This window comes from Callionymus lyra, chromosome 8 (genome assembly GCF_982586985.1).
Source record: "Callionymus lyra chromosome 8, fCalLyr1.hap1.1, whole genome shotgun sequence".
In the NCBI taxonomy this organism is placed as follows: Eukaryota; Metazoa; Chordata; class Actinopteri; order Syngnathiformes; family Callionymidae; genus Callionymus; species Callionymus lyra.
Genome location: NC_141825.1, coordinates 14,601,046 through 14,620,083, shown reverse-complemented (window position 1 = coordinate 14,620,083; position 19,038 = coordinate 14,601,046). Strand labels below are relative to the sequence as shown.

The 19,038-nt window shown below is 38.2% G+C and overlaps 1 protein-coding gene across 3 annotated transcripts in view; it reads left to right on the top strand.

The window, feature by feature from the left end:
• Window positions 1–19,038, top strand: part of frmd4a (FERM domain containing 4A) — a 64,152-nt gene that overhangs the window by 30,394 nt on the left and 14,720 nt on the right. For all 3 annotated transcript variants that reach the window (XM_087797598.1, XM_087797597.1, XM_087797596.1), the window contains exons 3-11: window positions 5,613–5,707; window positions 7,226–7,318; window positions 10,062–10,146; window positions 12,374–12,430; window positions 12,620–12,642; window positions 13,850–13,933; window positions 14,019–14,084; window positions 15,049–15,106; window positions 15,231–15,317. In XM_087797598.1, the coding sequence (XP_087653724.1) occupies window positions 5,613–5,707; window positions 7,226–7,318; window positions 10,062–10,146; window positions 12,374–12,430; window positions 12,620–12,642; window positions 13,850–13,933; window positions 14,019–14,084; window positions 15,049–15,106; window positions 15,231–15,317 (648 nt within the window). The remainder of the gene's footprint in view (window positions 1–5,612; window positions 5,708–7,225; window positions 7,319–10,061; window positions 10,147–12,373; window positions 12,431–12,619; window positions 12,643–13,849; window positions 13,934–14,018; window positions 14,085–15,048; window positions 15,107–15,230; window positions 15,318–19,038) is intronic.

The following is a 19,038-nucleotide window of genomic DNA, read 5'->3' as shown; positions in this document are numbered from 1 at the left end:
TGAGGCTATATAAATCCACAGATCGTATTTTCCTTCCTCTCCATCCCTCCACTGCAATCCGTTGAACATATTTTAGTAGGCTAAGAAATCACCCGCCGGACCACAGAGATGTGCAGTCTTATTTTTACGGCGATCCAAGAGGCGGACATGCCGTTGAGTTCTTTAAAAAATACCTCTCGGAGACAGTAAACATACTCTTGGAGGCGCAGAGGAGATAGATTTATATTTTTAATTCTAGATAAACCCCTTTCTGAATTAGAATCAGAAAAGTTTAATTGCCAGTGTTGTAAACCCAACACTGGAATGTTTTGTGGTGGCAACATAAAATAACATATAAATAAATAAACTATCAAGAAATACATTTATTTTTAATATCTATAGGAAAGAAATTTCCTTCAAGTAAGCATTATAATGTATTCATCTGATAAATTATATATAACTACGGAGATGTGGGACCTAAAAAGCTGGAATTGTTCCTAATAAAACCAGTTATTGGATGAATAAAGTTGATGTATGGCATAATGGCAAACACTTTTTCTTGACTCACCCTTGACTGCCAATAATAAATCACTTTGTGTCCCATAAATCTGAGCGTCAGAGAGTTCCTGACGTGTGCCGAGATGGAATTCTCAGTCGCTGACAGCGAGCTAGAGACGTGTTGTGCTTCTCCGGCCGACCCGTTGCCTTCCCTGTAATTGTTCTCCTGATTACCTGTTCTGCACGGGCTAAATATCTATTGGCAGTAATGCTGTCTAAGCTACAGCGCCCGACTGTCTCCGACAGTATCTCGCACTTGTCTGGGTTGAGTGTGCGTCTCCGTGTTCGCCATCGCCTGCTATATTACCTGTCGTTCACACTTAAAATCAGTTTATGAAAGAATGTTCTTTATCGGTTAGGTACAAGCTTTTTGACAGATACATCTTTGTCAGCGACAAGTTATTTTTTAACCTACTTTAACATTTTATGTTTATCTGTTATGCTAATAGTTGGAGCTCTTTTTAATTAGAGCAGCATATAGCAGGTTTTGTAGTAATAAGAGACTATTGCTGTGTCCCAAATCGCGCTTTTTCTCCAAGTGCACTAGTTTGCAGGACATGTTAAGACAGTGTACGTATTTGGCCAGTGCGCAAATCTCGACAGGGTAGTCTCAAACTGCTGCTACGAACTTGTCGGAAATGACTCGACAGCTTCTTCTTCTACTACTTTTTGGGAGCCAATTCAAACAAGTTATTAAGTAAGGAAGTAATTATATTTAAAAATCTCAACAATGCATTGCTGTTAACTTCACAGAAGACAGGCGTAATTTGAGGAACAGGAGACACAAGAGAATTGATCATGTTGAACAACACTTTTCTTATTTGCTACTACCAGTTTCCTGATGTAATCAGATCTGGCAGTTTCCACCATGTCATTGTTTGAATTAAGTTGTGTTTGGTTGTGTTATTACTGTTGTTGTGTTGTTTTGTGGTAAAAATTTGTGTTTTCTCAAGACATATTTGCTGGTATCTGCTCCGAAGAGGCGTCCGTTTAGCGTCATCTGCGTCACTAAGATGGCGACTGTTATGGTGAAAAGTGTCCATCCATACACACTCAATTTTCTGGCCAATTGAATGCTCATTGCGCACAACATTTTCGCACCCTGCTTATTGGGACACACTTTTGCACTCAAAATAATAAGTTTAAGTCCAGAAGTCTGCGGTTTGGTACACAGCCCTTGGCTTTCCATGCATGATTTAAGGGGTTAATTGTGTTGAGTAGCTGCTTCTAGATCTTACATTTTAACAGCTGACATCATAATTTTCACAACTACCAACAACAGCGATCGTAAACTAAATTACACAAGATACATTTTAATTGTCAAACCTTATGTCTTATATTCCCAGCTTCTTTGGTGAGATGATAGATAGCTGGATCAGACTCATCTTGGCATAATGACAACAACCTGAATGATGAGGAAAACTGGCAGCTATTGATCTTGACAGAAGTATTTTGGAATAAAAGAGATAAATGGATTTAGGAATAAGAATTGAATCTCGGTACTATTTTGGTACTGACCCAATCATGTCGGTACTACCAAGTATCAATTAATCTAAATTCAAATGGTGCCTTGCAAACTCGCTTGAAAATCATATTGTATGTGTCTCCGTAGTTTGTTATGGCTCAATAAATGTGTGTAATTTTTTTTAATTAACATGAAAATATTCACTTCATTTTCTGTTGCAAATACATCTCGGACGCGAGATTGGAGCAGTCGTTCTGTAAAAGAACATTGTAATCCCTTGTAATCCCGGGTATGACTGAGGACGAGAGGATACACTCTGGACATATTTGGTTTCAAATCAAATGAAAGCAGCTACAACTTTGTCGAGAGTCATGTGGTCTGTAAATTCTGAAACACCAGAGGAGAGTACTTAGGCAATCCTACAAATATACATTTGCTCCTACAGTATTGTAATATATTGTGTCACTACCCTTGCACTGTGAATAGTATCGTATTGCCAGATTCTTACCAATACACTGGCCTAGTAAAGACGTAATGACGTCAGTATGACTACAATTGCCGCAGCATGTGTAACGCGAAGTGCAAAGACAGCAGGAGTACTACAGATTTGTGGAAGTACCGGGTAAAGAACATATTTCTTAAAGCTGAAGTGAAGCGCTGATTCACCTCCAGGTACCGGGATATTCGTAGAGACATGTTGTTTTGAAGAGGGAACCAACTTCACAGCCTTACTTGACTCTATGGGTAACTGCAAAATAGTTCAGATGAAATGTCATCCACTGACCTGAAGAACTCAAGTTAGTAACATTCTTGTTCCTCCAAACCGTTGCTTTCATGGTGTTTACTGATAAAAGATTTCTGCAACCTTTACCAAGAGACTACACAGAAACCAAACATTGAAACTTATTGAATCTAGAAAGAGACTACTTGGATAAACCATATTTCTTCTTGAGAAGTTAACTATGTCTTCACACTTAAGTGAACTGTAAGGAAAAACATTGAAGCTAATAAAGCCGATGGAGTGACAGCTATTTCCAAAAAGCACCATTTAATAAGGGCAGAAAGTCGCAAAGCACACTAATAATCCCCTTAAAAACTGCAACTGGAAAGAGGGCCACTTATTCCCTAAACAGCGCTCTACTACCCTGGATTTCAACACGTTAAATTGGTCTTGACACAAGTGTAGAGCAGAAAAAAATTGAAAAATAGCTCTTATTTTATGTAGGAATAAAAGTGAAAGCAAATTTTAATCCTTCATTTGGCATTTCAGGAAATAGGAAGAAACAGGTTCCATATATAGAAACGATGCATAATGCCCGCGATAATTAGACGTACGTCACATTTCCGTCTGTCCTAATTACTCAAGCTTTTATGTGTGATTTGGGTCAGGACGAGTGTGTACGTTTGCGTGTATGGCGATGACATCATCGTCTCTAAATAGCCTCCCCTTGGCTTGAAGCGAGGGTAAAGAATAAATGGTGAAGGATTTGTTGGAATGCGTGTTAAATATAACAGAATTTTAATCACCCTCAAATAGCCGTTTGCACTTGCGTTTTGTTGAAAATGGAGAGTGGATTTGTGTTTTGAGATGGTGAGCAGCAGCGAGGCACACCCATGGTTAACCTCAGGGTGGGGCGTGCTGTTCCTCTGGATGTCACAGCCCAGCAGCATATGGCAGCAGTCCCCGATCGTAGCTCGGCTTAAAAAAAATGGCTCCGCAGGCTCGTGGCGTTGTGACGAATGGAGCCTGTCACAGAAAGCCCTTGCTTTCTAAGACAGGGTAGCACGGCGTCGACCCGGTTTGCGGGGCGCTAGCTGCAGCCCTTTCCTCTGCAACACAGTGGCATCGCTGCAGAGCCATGACTCTGCAGTGGAGCCGTGGGTCAGAGGCTCGAGGGAGAGAGGGAGCAAGGGGAAGGGGAAGGGGAAGGGGAAGGGTCCAGATGCACTGTCAGCAACATCCTCACACTTCATCCATCTTTTTTTAAACTCCCTTATTAATCCCCTCTTCTCCTGCAAGCATGCATGTCTAAGAATGCTTAGTCACAGCAGCAATCGATTTACTGCATAGTGGAGCGTGAGATCATGAAATTCTACCTGAGCAGTTGTACTGGTTTCCATATTGTCGCTAGTCTCGGAAACAGAATTATACAACTTGGATTGTTATGTTTGGGCTAGCATTAGCTTGTGCTCATTTATCACGTTCGATAATTTTAGCACATAGGGTTGTCACGATACAAAAGGTTTTTGAACTCGATACCAATACTCCGGAGAATATTTGATACTTGATATACTATAATTGTTACCACATTTAAAAGAAATACTTTTATAAACAATACAAATAATGATGAATAAAAGAACGTAACACATACAAATTACCAGAACCATGTGTTAAATATTTATGACTTATTTCCAATGGTAAAACATTTCTGGTCTGAGGTAGTTAAAAAAATAAATAATAAAAAATAAACGATAATAATTAGAACAGTATTTTTAAGGTTTTTGTTGTGCACGTCTAAATATAGGGCGGACAGACCTGATAAAAAGCTATATTGTCTTATGTTTTCCTTCATTTGCTATGTTTTACATACATAACAATCAACTGAATGGTTGTATTCATACTTTATAAATGGAGTATCATATCAGGATACAATAGTTTAGTATAATACAAAAAATGGTAAAATACAATAATTTAGTATAATATAATAATAGTAATAATTTTTAAGGTTGGATACTTTAGACAACCCTATTAGCAAGACAAACAAAAATAGAAATGATGATGGCTTCTTCCCCAAATTACTCATTTTTACTTCCATTATATAGTTAAAATGTGTTCAGCGCAATAGAAACCGTTCAGCACGTACGATTGTTTTGGACTGAACCAAAAGAGTAAATCAACAGATGTCGTCTGCTTTGGACGCCTTCAGTGAATATGGACTTTCAAGTCATTGATTGAATGTAGACGCATAAACAATTCACGTGTTCAATAAACTCTTCATGCAAAGGGAACCCTGTCCTGGAAAGACCTCAAAAACTGCTTCCACTGTGGTGACAAATAAACAACAACAATAACAATAACAGTTATAGAATAATAAAAACCATGCCGAGGTAAAATGAAAAAGCAACCCTTTCTTGTTCCCATTGTCCTCAAATGAAAACCTCCATATACAACTTTTGCCCAAAACAGAAGCTTGTTTGGGCTGTTAAAAGATTATTATTGAATGTGAAAATTAAGTAATAATTAAAGATCTACCATCTGTTCTGTACTGTTATAAACGGATATTGTTAGTACAAAGCTTGTCCAATTGTTGGTATAGTTTGGAAGGAACTTGAAAATATTTTACTTTTAGACGAAGCAGATTTGCTGTTTGTAAGAAACTGACGGTCTCTGTCAAACCCTCTCTAACTTAGTTTAAATATTTCTGGTTGATAGTTGACTTTTTTACTCACTGCAAAAGTAGAAGACCCATTTACAGAACATGTTTCATTCAATGGACAACTCGTCCTTCCTAACTTGCTGAAACAGAGAGCTATTGGTCATTTGAATTCTCTTGGATTAGGAAATAATGTAATTGGACTCATTTATAACAATGCTTCTCTTTGTTTACAGCCCAAGCTGATGGCTAAGGACTTACTGGACTTGGTGGCCTCCCATTTCAACCTTAAGGAGAAGGAGTACTTTGGCATCGCGTACACAGATGAAACGTAAGTCTCATTTGAAGTAGTTTCAAGTGCCGGTCGAAACAGTGACCCTGTCTTTTAGAAAAATAACAGAAATGTTTAAAATACTTGATGTTAATGATGAAACAAGGAACAGACAATAGATGGTAATGGCGTTCTAGATTATTATCTGGATCCTGTACCATCATTTATTGTAAATCCCAATATAAATGCATATGAGCTGCTTAGTATAGATCTGGTAACTCTTTTGCTTTTTAGTTAATGTTTTGGATTTAGTCAGATGTATGTTTTGAGTCAAAATTTTCTTCACGACTACTTTTAGGGTACTTGTATCCGTGTTTAATCATGACATAATGTCGACCTTTTAAACAGGATATTTATTACAAAACCAACTTTATTCGCCCCCATGTTGACTAAAGGGTTGGGATTCTTTTCAGAGTAATCTGTTCCTTTTTGGAGTTATGGACACAAAATATATACATTTAAATGAAGCGACTGGAGCTCAGTTGTCTTCTTCTTTATCTTTCTCCAAAAAGTCACACTTAAAAAACCTCCAAATATCTCCGTGGTGCTCGTCTTTAACATCCGTCTTGTATTGAAGCCTTGACGAGAAGAATTGTTCCTGGAAAATGAGAACAAGTCTATATTTTTTAAGCAAGTTTGAAGCAGAAGTTTAAAGAATAACAAGGGATATAGACAGGAAGTACTCCAGGTAAATATCGCAAGCTCTTCCAGTGTAGACAGTAGAGTGTGTGCGCTCTGAAAAAAGATATTACAGAAGCCACCACAGAGGTATTCTGATGTTTTTATGTGTGTTATTTTGGAGAAAGATAAAGACGGAGACAAATGAGCATGAGACGCTTCTTTGAAATGAACATACATTTGTGTCTATAACTCTAAAAAGGAACAGATAATCTGAAAAGTAGAAAATAATTGAAGTTTTGATTTCGGGTGGACTACTACTTTAACCTTCTTTACTTAAACTGTATTTCTTTTGAAAAACATTTTCTTTTGGCTCCATAAATGAATGTTTTTTACCTGATTTGACCCACATGTCTTTAGTCGGACACAAAGTCCCTATAACCCTTTTTTATTACGACAGTTTCCAATAGTATTTCATGAGCAGATTTTTTTTTCCCAGAAAGTTACATAATTATGTGCCAACACTTCATCAACTTGCTCTGAACTTCATCACTATTACATCAAGCTTTGAATGCTGTGATGAAGTTCGGGGATATGAGTTTTCCATCGAGTCTACCTGCACTCCCTGAGACCTCTGCTTGAAATGCAAAAAGTGACATTCAAATGTGCGTTGTCGTGTCAGTGACACCGCGACCGGCCATGCAAATGTTTCGAGTCCCTTACATACAGCGAGATATCTCTGTGGCCTTTTCGCCTCATTCTTGTTTTTCCTTCTTATCTTACCAGTAGGGAAGTTGGGACTTTTCTCAGTGACATTTACAGATCCAAACTATCCCTGTCTACTTACAACAAAAACATATGCGTTTCTTTCGTGATTCATTCTGTGTCTTTGACTTTCAGGGGTCATTTCAGTTGGCTGCAGCTGGACCGCAGAGTTTTAGAACATGAATTCCCCAAGAAGTCTGGTCCTATCGTCCTTTACTTCTGTGTCAGGTGAGCAACATCTCCATAGTCACTGGAATTCAGTTAAAATCTTGTTTATTTATTTTGTATCGATTAATTTAAACCATGTTTGTTTAGTTATATTAACTAATTATATTTCAACTATAATAACAAGAACTCCAAATAGGTTTTATGATGATGTACAAGGGTGATTTTGTTACCCGAAGATTTAAGAGGAAGGAGGAATAAATGCAGAAGATTCTTGGCTGCGACCCCATGAGGATGATTCAGTCTCGTATATATATATCATTGATGCTGCTTCCTCTGGACTGAATGCATTTCACAGTAGTTAAAATGGGACAATACTCATTTATTCTTACACCGGTGAAAGTGCGCGCCCGTTCTCGTGCCACTCCCCTCCCTGCATTGTTGATAGATTCCCACATGACCCACGCTGACGGCGCTTTCATTTGCAGCCTTTACAAAACAATACGACACGCACACACACAAACACACACTGACACACAAGCTCCACTAAACAATGTCACAGTGTAGTAATTTCCAGGTTGACATTTACGGCACACCGGCGTCCCATGAACACACATGAGTCATTTTCACAACAAATCAGCTCATTGTTTGCCATAAATAGTGAACAATAATATAGATGGTGACGATTTACATTCAGTCCGAACAATGCTTGTGCGACAAAAAGAAAAAAAAACAAGATGATCGGCCGTTATTTGATTCCCGTCTTCGCCGGTTATATTATATTGATGCAAATGAGTTTGAATGTCAATCTGATTGTACTACCTCATCTGAGTATATTGGTTTCTCCGTGTTCTGATTAAGGCTGAATACAAAAAAAAAGGTTTAATTCAAATTTTTAACGATCAATGAATAGAGTCTGAGATGGATTATTAGCATGTCGTCGTGCAGTGGCGGCTTTATATCATGTTGAAGCGTACAAGCCTGCATAACAAAAAGGCATCATGACAAGGTATCATGAGATCTTAACAATAGCTCTCGACAAAAACCCAGCTTGAACAAAACAAATGGAACTCTGAGAATCACTGACTTTACCAGCTGACTCTCCGTGGAATATTAGAATAACGGACCTTCAATTTACATGAATTACACGAGGCCATTGTGCAACGCAAACATCCGACTTCAACATTTATTCCCAGGATGTTTGAACGTGAGAGTTTTAACCGTGGTTCTATGAACTCGAGGAAACCCATTGCGACAGCTTGTAGAGGGCAGAACATGCATGTAGTAGACCTGTGCTTTGTCTCAAATCGCATACTTCTCTTAGTATACTAGAAGTTAGTATGCATCAGAATAGTGTACATACTAACTAGTACGCAAATTCTCCACAGATAGTATGTCTCAAATCAAACTCTGCTGCTACACACTAACCAGAAATGATGTGACAGCTTCTTCTTCTACTTCTATTTAACGATGGTTGCAACCAGATGTTTGAACGCTATCGCCGACACCTGCTGGCAGCACGTTTTGCAAGTTTGGAAAAAGAAATAAAGAAAAAATATGAGAAACTAAATATTCGCGAGATATTAAAGCTGGTATCAGCACCGAAGACGTCTCATCCTTCTACTGCTGCAGAAAATACACCTGTGAATATATACGCATATATATATATGTTTAGGGTAGATAGTGTCCATCGAACCATACAGTTTTGTGGGCGTTTTAGTACGCCAAGCTAGTGTGCATGGCGCACTAAATTTCGCATACTAAGAATTGAGACGCACTTACGCACTAAAAATACTAACCTTGAGTACGCTAGTATGCGATTTAAGACACAGAACTGTTGTTTAAAATGGTGGGAAAAAAAATAAAAAAGACCAATGTAATACAGTTAAGCAATTTCATGATTGAAGAGCAGATTCTGAATCTAAAAAAACAATCACTTCAGAACCTTATGATACAAAATCGAAATTGATTTAGGAAACTGGCCGTCATCATGTGATGAATTGCATGTGTATACATTTAAACGCTGCTGATTCCACGATGACCTTTGCCCCGCGTGCCAGCTCTGTTTCGGTGTCTTAGCAAGACTTTGGGATTAATTAAATGTTCGCGCTGAACATCGACTTGCCTTCTCTCATTCTCTCTCCCCGGCTCAACGAGTGTAAACCCTCTGGTATCGATCCTCCTAGAGACCCTGTTGTTCACAGGCAGGGCGTGCAGACAAATTGATACATATGTTCACGTGGTCGGGTCATACAAACAAAACTTGCGCCAGCTAGTCGAAGTAATTACACTGGTACAGTGGTGTAGTTTGTGTATCCGATGCGGTAAACAGGATCTCTTCTATAATGCATCATCTCTCCGTGCATCCCCATCGGAGTGCCGCTTCAGCGCACCACTGAATCCCCCCCCTGTAGCCATGCATGCATCGAAGAGCTAAATTTAGTCTGCATTATAATGGTAGCTCTCTGCCAGAAGTGGGTTACTGTGCTGCCACAGTGTGTGTGTGTGAGTGTGTGTGTGTGTGTTGCAGGGGCCGCACGTGTGTGTGTGTGTGTGTCGTTGCAGGGACACTGCTGATGTTGCAGAGGGCAGACAATGTGTGAAGTGCATGATGTGCACGTTTAGTGTGTTCTCTGGAATGTGCGCACACTTGCAAACAAATCACCATCATGTCCAAGCGATGCGAAATGAGGTGTAGCGCGCCCCCTGCTGATCCATTGAGTCATGACAACGCTTTTTTTTCTTTGGTGGTTATTCCTGGTTCTGTTATGGTTTTTTAGAAATTAACTTGAGTTTCTGCTTTCAGATTCTACATAGAAAGTATATCCTACCTGAAGGACAATGCTACAATTGAGCTGTTTTTCCTGAATGCCAAGTCCATCATCTACAAGGTACGTTCTTTATGTACAAATGTATTTTCCTATGATACGCCGCAGGGGCCAGTTCCCATATGGTCCATTAAAGTGTCAATATTTGTTTTGCCCGGCCCTTTTTGTTTACCAGTAATGGGTTTATGCTCGATGTTAGCTGCGGCACATCTCAACCGGATGGATTTATTTTTCCATAACAACTTCTAATACTAACACTAGGACCTTTGTTATTAATGTTTTGAGAACACAAAACAGAATAAAAGACTGCAACGTTTAAGCACGTGTTTTTCGTTGGGTTCTACACATAAGGTGGTGTGTGGTGTAGTTATCTCACATTGCCAGAAGGGGGCAGAGTTTAATCATAAATAATAAGTAAGTAAGTCATTTGTACTTTTCCAGACCAGGGTCACAAAGCGCTTAAACAATCAAAACAATATTCAATAAAGTATAAGCTATATTAATTTAAACAGAGGTGAAAGAAGTACATTTGACTAAAGTAAAAATGCTGCTTGAGCTTTCATGCTCAAGACATGTAAAACATCTAAACTTTCAATTAAATCTGCTATTGTGAACACAGTATTTTTAGTTATCGGAATAGAAATCTGAAATTTTGGAATAAATGTTTGACAGAAATATACAAACTTGTTCTGTACTAAAACGTGTTCTGTACTAAATCTGTTATTTTCTTTGTTATGTTCTGTTAAACTCAAGATCTATATAAGTCAACACAAAAAAATTCATGAACAAACTATACAAAAAAAATTAAATTAAATATTGAACAACTTTTGTTTTAACACAGTAGTCGATCTAATTCCTGTTGGAAAGGAGTACGTCCTTTGTTTTTCTCGGAATAAAAGAAATGTGTAAAACAATCAAAATGATCTTAAATGAAAATATATAATTGAATCAATCTGAAATCCTTAACTTATAATTTGAATCTACTGAACAACATTTCTGATGCATCTTTCGCTTATTTTTCAGAAAATACATTTGTTTTATAATAAAGCTGTGAAAAAATATAGATAAGAGAGTAGTAAATTACTTCCATATATGTGTCAAAAAAAAACAAAAAAAACATTGCAATAATCATATTATTAACAGTAATAATGTAATAATATCCTCAAGTTACAAAACCGCACTATTCCTCTTGTTTTATGAAGTAAATACGATTGATTCAAGTTCACTATTCCTGCCAAACCCTGTGTAGATCTCAAGTTACATCTATTGTATATATCTACATGTATAACATACATGTGTTTATCCTGTTCCACGGTGATCCTCATTGATTAAGAACTGGAGGTAGAGGCGCAAATGTGAGATGGATTGATGTCCGCGGAGAGTGAAGGCTGGGTTGTGTGGTCCGTTACCTTACATATTATATCTTAAATAACCAAGTGTCAGACCTTGACCAGCAGGCACTGGGTGGAAAGCAACATGGTCTAATGATCTTGAAAGTCCGCCGCTGCTCTTTGTCACATGTGTTGTACAGAGAAAAGATATGCAGTGTTGGGTCCATTTTTAAACGATAATAATTGATGATTAGAGGTTGATTTATGTTCCATAGAGCTCTGCCAGTGATCTTCGTGTTAGAAAAAGGTCAGAACCAGACCATACTTAAAGTAAAACAGACCCTTAAAAAAAAAGCCAGAGCAGCTAAAGGACACTGATCTATTGGTTATTACAATTTACGATCCATAGTAAAAACAATTACGCCCTGGTTCGCGGAGCAGAAAAGTGGGCGACAATGTGCAGCCACAGTGGGTGGTACACTCAGGGTGGGTTTGTTGTAGTGTAGTGTTTCATCCCGGCCGTCTGATCTGCAAACCAATTAAGAGGTGGATTGAGAGGGGAACATTCCAGGAATTCTTGACCCACTACTCACCACTGACTTCTCATGAAACCTCTGTACCCCTTTTCACATACATTACACTCAATCAGAAGCTAAAACCTTATGCTTAGCTAAAATATGCCTTTATTTTGTCTCAAACAAAAAGAAAATTTGTCAAAAACTATATGTAGGTTGATGAGCTGCAGCTGTATTCCTCTTAGACCTAAATGCAGTGATAGTCTGTGAGCTCCGGTCACATGAAATAAGAGTAGGCAAATAAGAGGGGGGGATTGGGGGCAGATGAAAAAAAGGGGGAGAAGGCCGTCTTGTAGAAATGGGCCACATGAGATTACGATATTAAAACCACATGTCATTTTATATTTGTCAACCATGTTATCTGATGTCGTTGATCTCTCACAGGAGCTCATTGAAGTGGACTGTGACGTCGTATTTGAACTGGCGTCGTTTATCCTTCAAGTAAGATTTTCATTCTGTGGGTGTGCGAAGCTGCTGTTGATTTGAATGAAGAAATTGTTTTTGTATTGTTTGAGAGGTTTTGTTAATGATGTGATAATAAAAAGAGGATGACATTGTTGATAAAAGTGACCATTTAACCTTAACTTAAATATTGTGTTTGTATTAATACATATACTTGTGTGTTTTCAGGAGGCCAAAGGTGACTTTACCAGGTAAGAATTCAACTTTTGAAATGTTACCAAGCCTTATTTCTTCATTACACCGACTGACATTCCTTAAGTTTAATTGCCATATACTAACATCTTAAAAGACAGTTAATTGTTTTCTTAAATATATCAAGAAGATAACAGACCACTGCAGCGTCTTCCTCCTCTCGCTTCCACCAGAGACAGAAGCAAATAAACATAAGACCAGTGGTGACGGAATGTCACATACTCCAGAGACATTCCCTTCACACATACCCCCTCCTCGTTTCCCTTCCTTTCTCCTTTATCAACAACTCAAGCCAGTAGAGCTTATCCTTTATTAGCTTTTCTTAGTCAACGATTATTCTGCTCCGTCTCATGATAAGATTAAACTTTTACTTTGAATTGTGACCTAATATAACAACATTTTAACCTTTTGTTTTTGTCCATAAACTATCAGATACATGTGTATAAAGCAAAATTAAATTGCATTATATTAATTTATTTGGTTGTGATAGTGAAGTGTTTGGTCCATAGTTTGTGCTTTTGTTGATGAATTATTTAAAAACATATATTTCTAATGAATATTCAGTTTGAGCATTATATTACTTTTAATAAAACAAGTGTAAAGTATAGCTGAAGTTGTGTATATTTACACAAACATACAGTTTTTATTTACCTCCCACGTAAAAAGGAAGTTACACGCTTTACAAAAAGACGTATAAATATTTAATGTATGACACAGTCGTCACAGTGAAGTCATGACTCCTGACCAAGTATACGAGGCATAAGTTCAACAAGGGGAACTCTTAGGAAGCGTAACTCCCATGGATACTTGTAAAGCCAAATCCTGGAGTACAGCTGTGTTCACACATTGACAGACAGAGAAGATGGGATCTCGTCCAGCAACATAGCTCATCGTCCGCCCTAGTCCCAAGGCTTTCCCCCCAATCCTCTCTGGCCTTGGCAGCGGGTGTACTGACACTTCGGGGGGGGATTAGAGTTGAATATTAAAACCTGCTGAAGGTCTGAAAACTGAATGAGGGGCCAAGTCTCTTTGGTGTCTGCTCATGATTACATGTCTTCTTTTTTATTTCCTATATTTTCGCTCTGTCTTCTTAATCATTTTTAACATGTCTCCCATCTTTCTTGACCCAATGTCAATTTGACAGTCATGTTGAAATCCAGAGGGATAATAACATAGTCTTTACAGTTTGCTCTTTGTCTCTTGTAGTAATGATGCCACCAGATCTGACCTCAAAAAGCTACCAGCTCTGCCCACCCAGGCCCTCAAAGACCACCCATCATTGGCCTACTGGTAAGAGGTGTTTAGGTTTAAAACATGTTATTTCTCCTTCTCTTGTGTTATCTGCTAATGCCATTTCAAACATTGTCATTTGCAGTGAAGATCGGGTGATAGAGCATTATAAAAAGCTCAGTGGGCAGTCCAGGGGCCAAGCTATCGTGAAGTGAGTCAAATTCAATGCAATTGATAGTCTTAGAAGACATGTTAGGTTTTCCGTGGTCGATCAGAAATCCCAATTATTTACTTATTCTTGAGATTCTTGTATGGTCCTCTAGTTGGTTTGGGTTTCTAAAAGGAAATCTGGTTTCCATCCACGGTCCAAGAAACATACAGACAACAACCAAAACTACTCACTTTTCCCCCCTACAAACCCTAAGAAGCTAGTGTTAAACTGACATTAACCAAGCGTGATCACTTTACTGCATCATCTTTAAAAACATGTGGTGACTGGAATAACGTAGGAATGGCTTCGGTTCTTTTAATAGCGTAGTAATAATGAATTTAACAAAAAAAATATATACATTAATCACAAACAATTTAATAACAGGAGACTGTTTAAAATTCTATAATTAAACTTAAGACACGAATATAACTTTTCTACCGGGCTTTTTTGTGTGGTATAATATAAAATAGTATAATATAATGTAGTATAATGATGTGTTGATGAGGCTTCATGAAACTGCTGATGAGGTATCACGATACAGTATCTTCATTATGAAAGACCACTAGATGGCGCTCTGTTTGGAAATGATACCTGGTTTCATTAGTAGAGCAGAGCCAAGATTACAAAGCAGAGAGTGACATCTAGTGGTCTTTCAAAATGAAGACACTGTATCTTGATACCTCATCAGCCGTTTCAACTAACATCAAATAAAAGTCCTTGCATGAAGTAAATGCAGAGTACTTGTTTTGAGTGACTTAAACTAGACAAAAATGAAAATTCTAATTAAAATAAGGCTGACATGCTCAGATTAAAAACTAAAATGACAGACGCATACCTATCTTGGGTCACTATTTTAAATACTAGATTATCATCATCATAAGAGAGCAGCTAGTTTGAACAAAATTGAAGTTAAGACCAACAGTTATCATTTCTTTAACCCTGTTCTTTATATCTTTTCCCACAGTTATATGAGCATCGTGGAGTCCCTGCCCACATATGGAGTACATTACTATGCTGTAAAGGTAAAGTTTCACTACTCCGCCTGTCTCCTTCAAGTGTTCACGCACAAATTTATCGTGGATGTATAAATATACTGTGGTTCGAGGGTGTTTTTTAGCTGCTTCATTCCCGAACTCAATGTTTCAGGACAAGCAGGGGATCCCGTGGTGGCTGGGTCTGAGCTACAAAGGCATTTTCCAATACGACCACCAGGACAAAGTCAAGCCCAGGAAGGTGAGAGGATTTTTCTTTGCTCTACTATTTATGGTCACTTATTACCTCACATATGTTTCTTGTTTGAAAATGAATACATTCCTTTTACATTCGTGCAATTTTATCATCCCGTTTCCTTTCCCATCAAACCTTTCCACTCCATCTCTCATAACACTGTTCATGGTCTTGATCTCTGGCATTCTTCCTCGTGTCGATGGGTGTTAACCGTATTAACAGCGACCCCGTGTATCCACTGACTAATAAACAACACTGTCTCCGGATCAAGTCTGAGCTCTTTGAGGCACCATCTTACTAATACTTCCTGTCGGCGTCAGCTTTCCTGTTGTTCCTAATCTTGAGTTACACACTCGGTAGTCATGAACTCTTTGTAGCCTTTATTTTTGCATCGTCAGAATTTTAACGATCACATGTGCAGACCATTAAATATAGATATTAGAAACATGTCTCCACAGAGACAAGAACAACATTTGAACAAATGTTTAGCATTTTAAATTTCAATCAGTCTCTGATCTGTAAAAACTTACTAAAAAAACATATGTTACATAGTGCTGCTTAAACATTAGCCATCCTTTAAGATGACAGACTTTTTGGTCATGGTTCATAATCATTCTCCATTTCTAAACTATAGAAGTGACTGATGAAACATTCAGTTGTCATAGCAACAGTCATTGTGAGTCACTGGTAGTCAAGTGTTGAACTCTTCACCTCTTCCATGCTCTTTTTATGTCCTTCTTGCCCCTCCCTGCAAAATCCATCCTGACATTACGGAATAAAAAGAATCAGGCCAGACCTAATACCCATGGTCGTGCCCTTTTTTTCTTTGAACAGAGAGCAACCTAAAGCAGCGAGAGACTTCTCGGTTCGCACAGCATCGCAAGCATTAGCACTTCTATGTTAAGCTTTCAATTCAAGAAATGAAAAGAGGCTATTTTTAGCTCCATGTTTGAAATATGTGTCGCAACCACATGATGGAAAGTCGCAAGACCACACGCATAGTGAAAACCCACGATAGGGAATAGATCACATGCTCGACAGTCAGTTGGTGAAAAACGGTGAGAACAATAAGAAGAATAAAGTAACAGCAGATGTCTTTTCTTTCCTCAGCAAAAACTATTAATACAAATAAAACACTGTTGCAACACTCAAGTCATGCAACTTTAGACCTTACGTTTGCTTAAATTTTGATTACAAATAAAATATAAATAGAATCCTGATTTAAATAAAGCAGCTTAGAAACTTGTAACTGACATATGCATTATATTTGCAATACGATATGCATCACAATACAGGCAAAACTATACAATATTTTGCGATAATGTAGGAACAAGGATACATTTGTTGCAGGAATTTACAGACGCTATGACTCCTGACGAAGTTTTTGAAACAAAAATATGTCCGAACAACAGATTTAAAATATACTGGAGTCAATCGTATCCTCTCGTCCTCAGTAATTGCCTAGATTTCAATGTTCATTTGGCTGCGTTGTACGTAATGACTGCTGCCATCTAGTGGTGGAAGGTCTAATACTAATACTAATACTAATACTTATTGTAAACAAAAACACTTTTTTTCTTTTCTTTTTAATGAATAATCGTCTGTATTGCTGTGTTCTATTTGGGAAAAATAATTTCTCTAAAGAGACCTCCTGAGGGATCAATAACGTTCTATCTATCCATCTATCTAAATACAATTTTAAAACGCTTTATTGACACATTTGAAATATAAAAAGCTACAAAATCAAGTGATTGCTGAAAAAATGTTGCAATAATAAATGTATGGATTGTTTCGTACGCCCATAACGTAATGAAGATTATGTTTTGGGGTCTAAAAAAAATTAAGAGAACGTTCATTCTGTGATGAATCGTCCAGGAACTTGTCTCACACATAATCACAGATTGGTCACCACTTCCTCTTTATGCTGACTCACTCCGGTGCAAGGAGAGCCCTGGTAATAAGTCTCTCCATTTATTAATTGTCCTCAAACTAACTTCAAGTTACGCCGCCGTGCAGTGGAGCAGCTTTTAATGAGTATTGTTTTGACGAGGGGAGATCCTGTTGTTTCTAAATACAGACTGTACACCGCACCCTGCGCGTTAATTTAGTGAAAATACTTTCCTGCCTCTGCCAACCTCAGACCACATGCAGACGCCGGTGCAGCTCACACAACCTGCGTTTATCAGCTGAGCCACACACACCGAGCTGATGCCTCATTAGTATGTTATGAGTCATTTAGGCCCAGATCTTGTGGTCTGTGCGTCCAGGGAGCGAAACATTAAACAGCCTCTGTCAGGTTTAAATAAAACAGCTTTAAATTAACTCCCAAGTACTAAAGCAACGGAGAAGAATTCCCATCGTGTGTGTGTGTCGTCTCCATGGCGACGCGGGAGGAAGTAGATTTGGACGCCTCGCAAATGAGCGGAACAATGGGCTTTGAGACTTAAAGGTCCAGTTTTTATGGGGAATAATAGCCGATGGTATTAATCCCTTAAGGCCACCCAGGAGCAACCCTATCAGATCTGACCTTTTTATTCTGACCTTTTTGTTGGCAGAGCTGACAGGATAATGTCACAGGTGAGGGTTGGACACACACGATTGTTCATGACTAATTACTTAACTGCTGCTATTATGTCATTAGGACAAATCTATTTACATCACACGCTGTTGTTTTTAATACTGAGCCAAGGCTATGTTTGAATTGTAAACTGTCGACTTAGATCTGTTGCAATACAAACACGTGTTTTTGTAAACAATAAATTAGTTTCGCAGCTAGGAATAATAGTTTGTAAAGTGCACATTTGCCACTGTAAATAGATCATGGTTAAGGGAAATTACTATCATATCTATTGAGCATCAAAAAATACCAAAATTAAAAATGGTTTAACCATATCTTGTTCGAGTCTTAGAAAATTTGCTTCATAAGAGGTTTAACTGAACAGTACAGAGCTGGTTATGGATACTTTGCATAGGGTCATAATGGCTACCAAAATTAAAACATTCAAGTTTGAATAAGTAGTACCTTCATCAGGGCCATTATGTCAACCAAAGACTGAAAGAACATGATACTAAGACAAGATCAACAATACGTAATACTGCTCCAGTAAAGTCCAGTATGACTAATAAACTAATAGTGACATCTGGTAGAGGGTGGAGTACATATGACATTGAACTGAGAAGAGAAATAAGGTTTCATCCTCCCAAGAAAATATGACAGAGACCCTCATTGATTTTTACAATTAAGTAAGTAAAAATGATCAGATTTTATTATTTTGTTTGCTTGATAAAATACACTTTGCAAGATAACTTCAGGTCAAACGAGTGTTAAAGGACTGTCTTTTATATTTTTAGTAGCTATAGTGATGTTTTTTGGGGGGATACAACTGTCAATCATCAGAATAATCAACTTCTAACACAAGGACTAAAAGTCTCCAAGTCACATTATTCCCGTAAACAGCATCGGGTCTGTACTTGTGCTGCTCCACCGGTCTCGTGCGTTGACAAACTTATTTCTTATCAGCAGCGCTGTGGTCCTGATGCAGCCACACACGCTCAATATCTCCCCCACCTGTTATATTTAGCACCACGCTTCATTAGCACTTAACACTCGCCCCAGAACGTTCAGCGCGGCGAAGGAGAGAAAAAAAGTTTCTGCCCGCAGTTCATAAACAAATACTTCTCCACGTTCACTTTCTTCCCTGCTCAGACCTCAATCCATTGTTTTCCC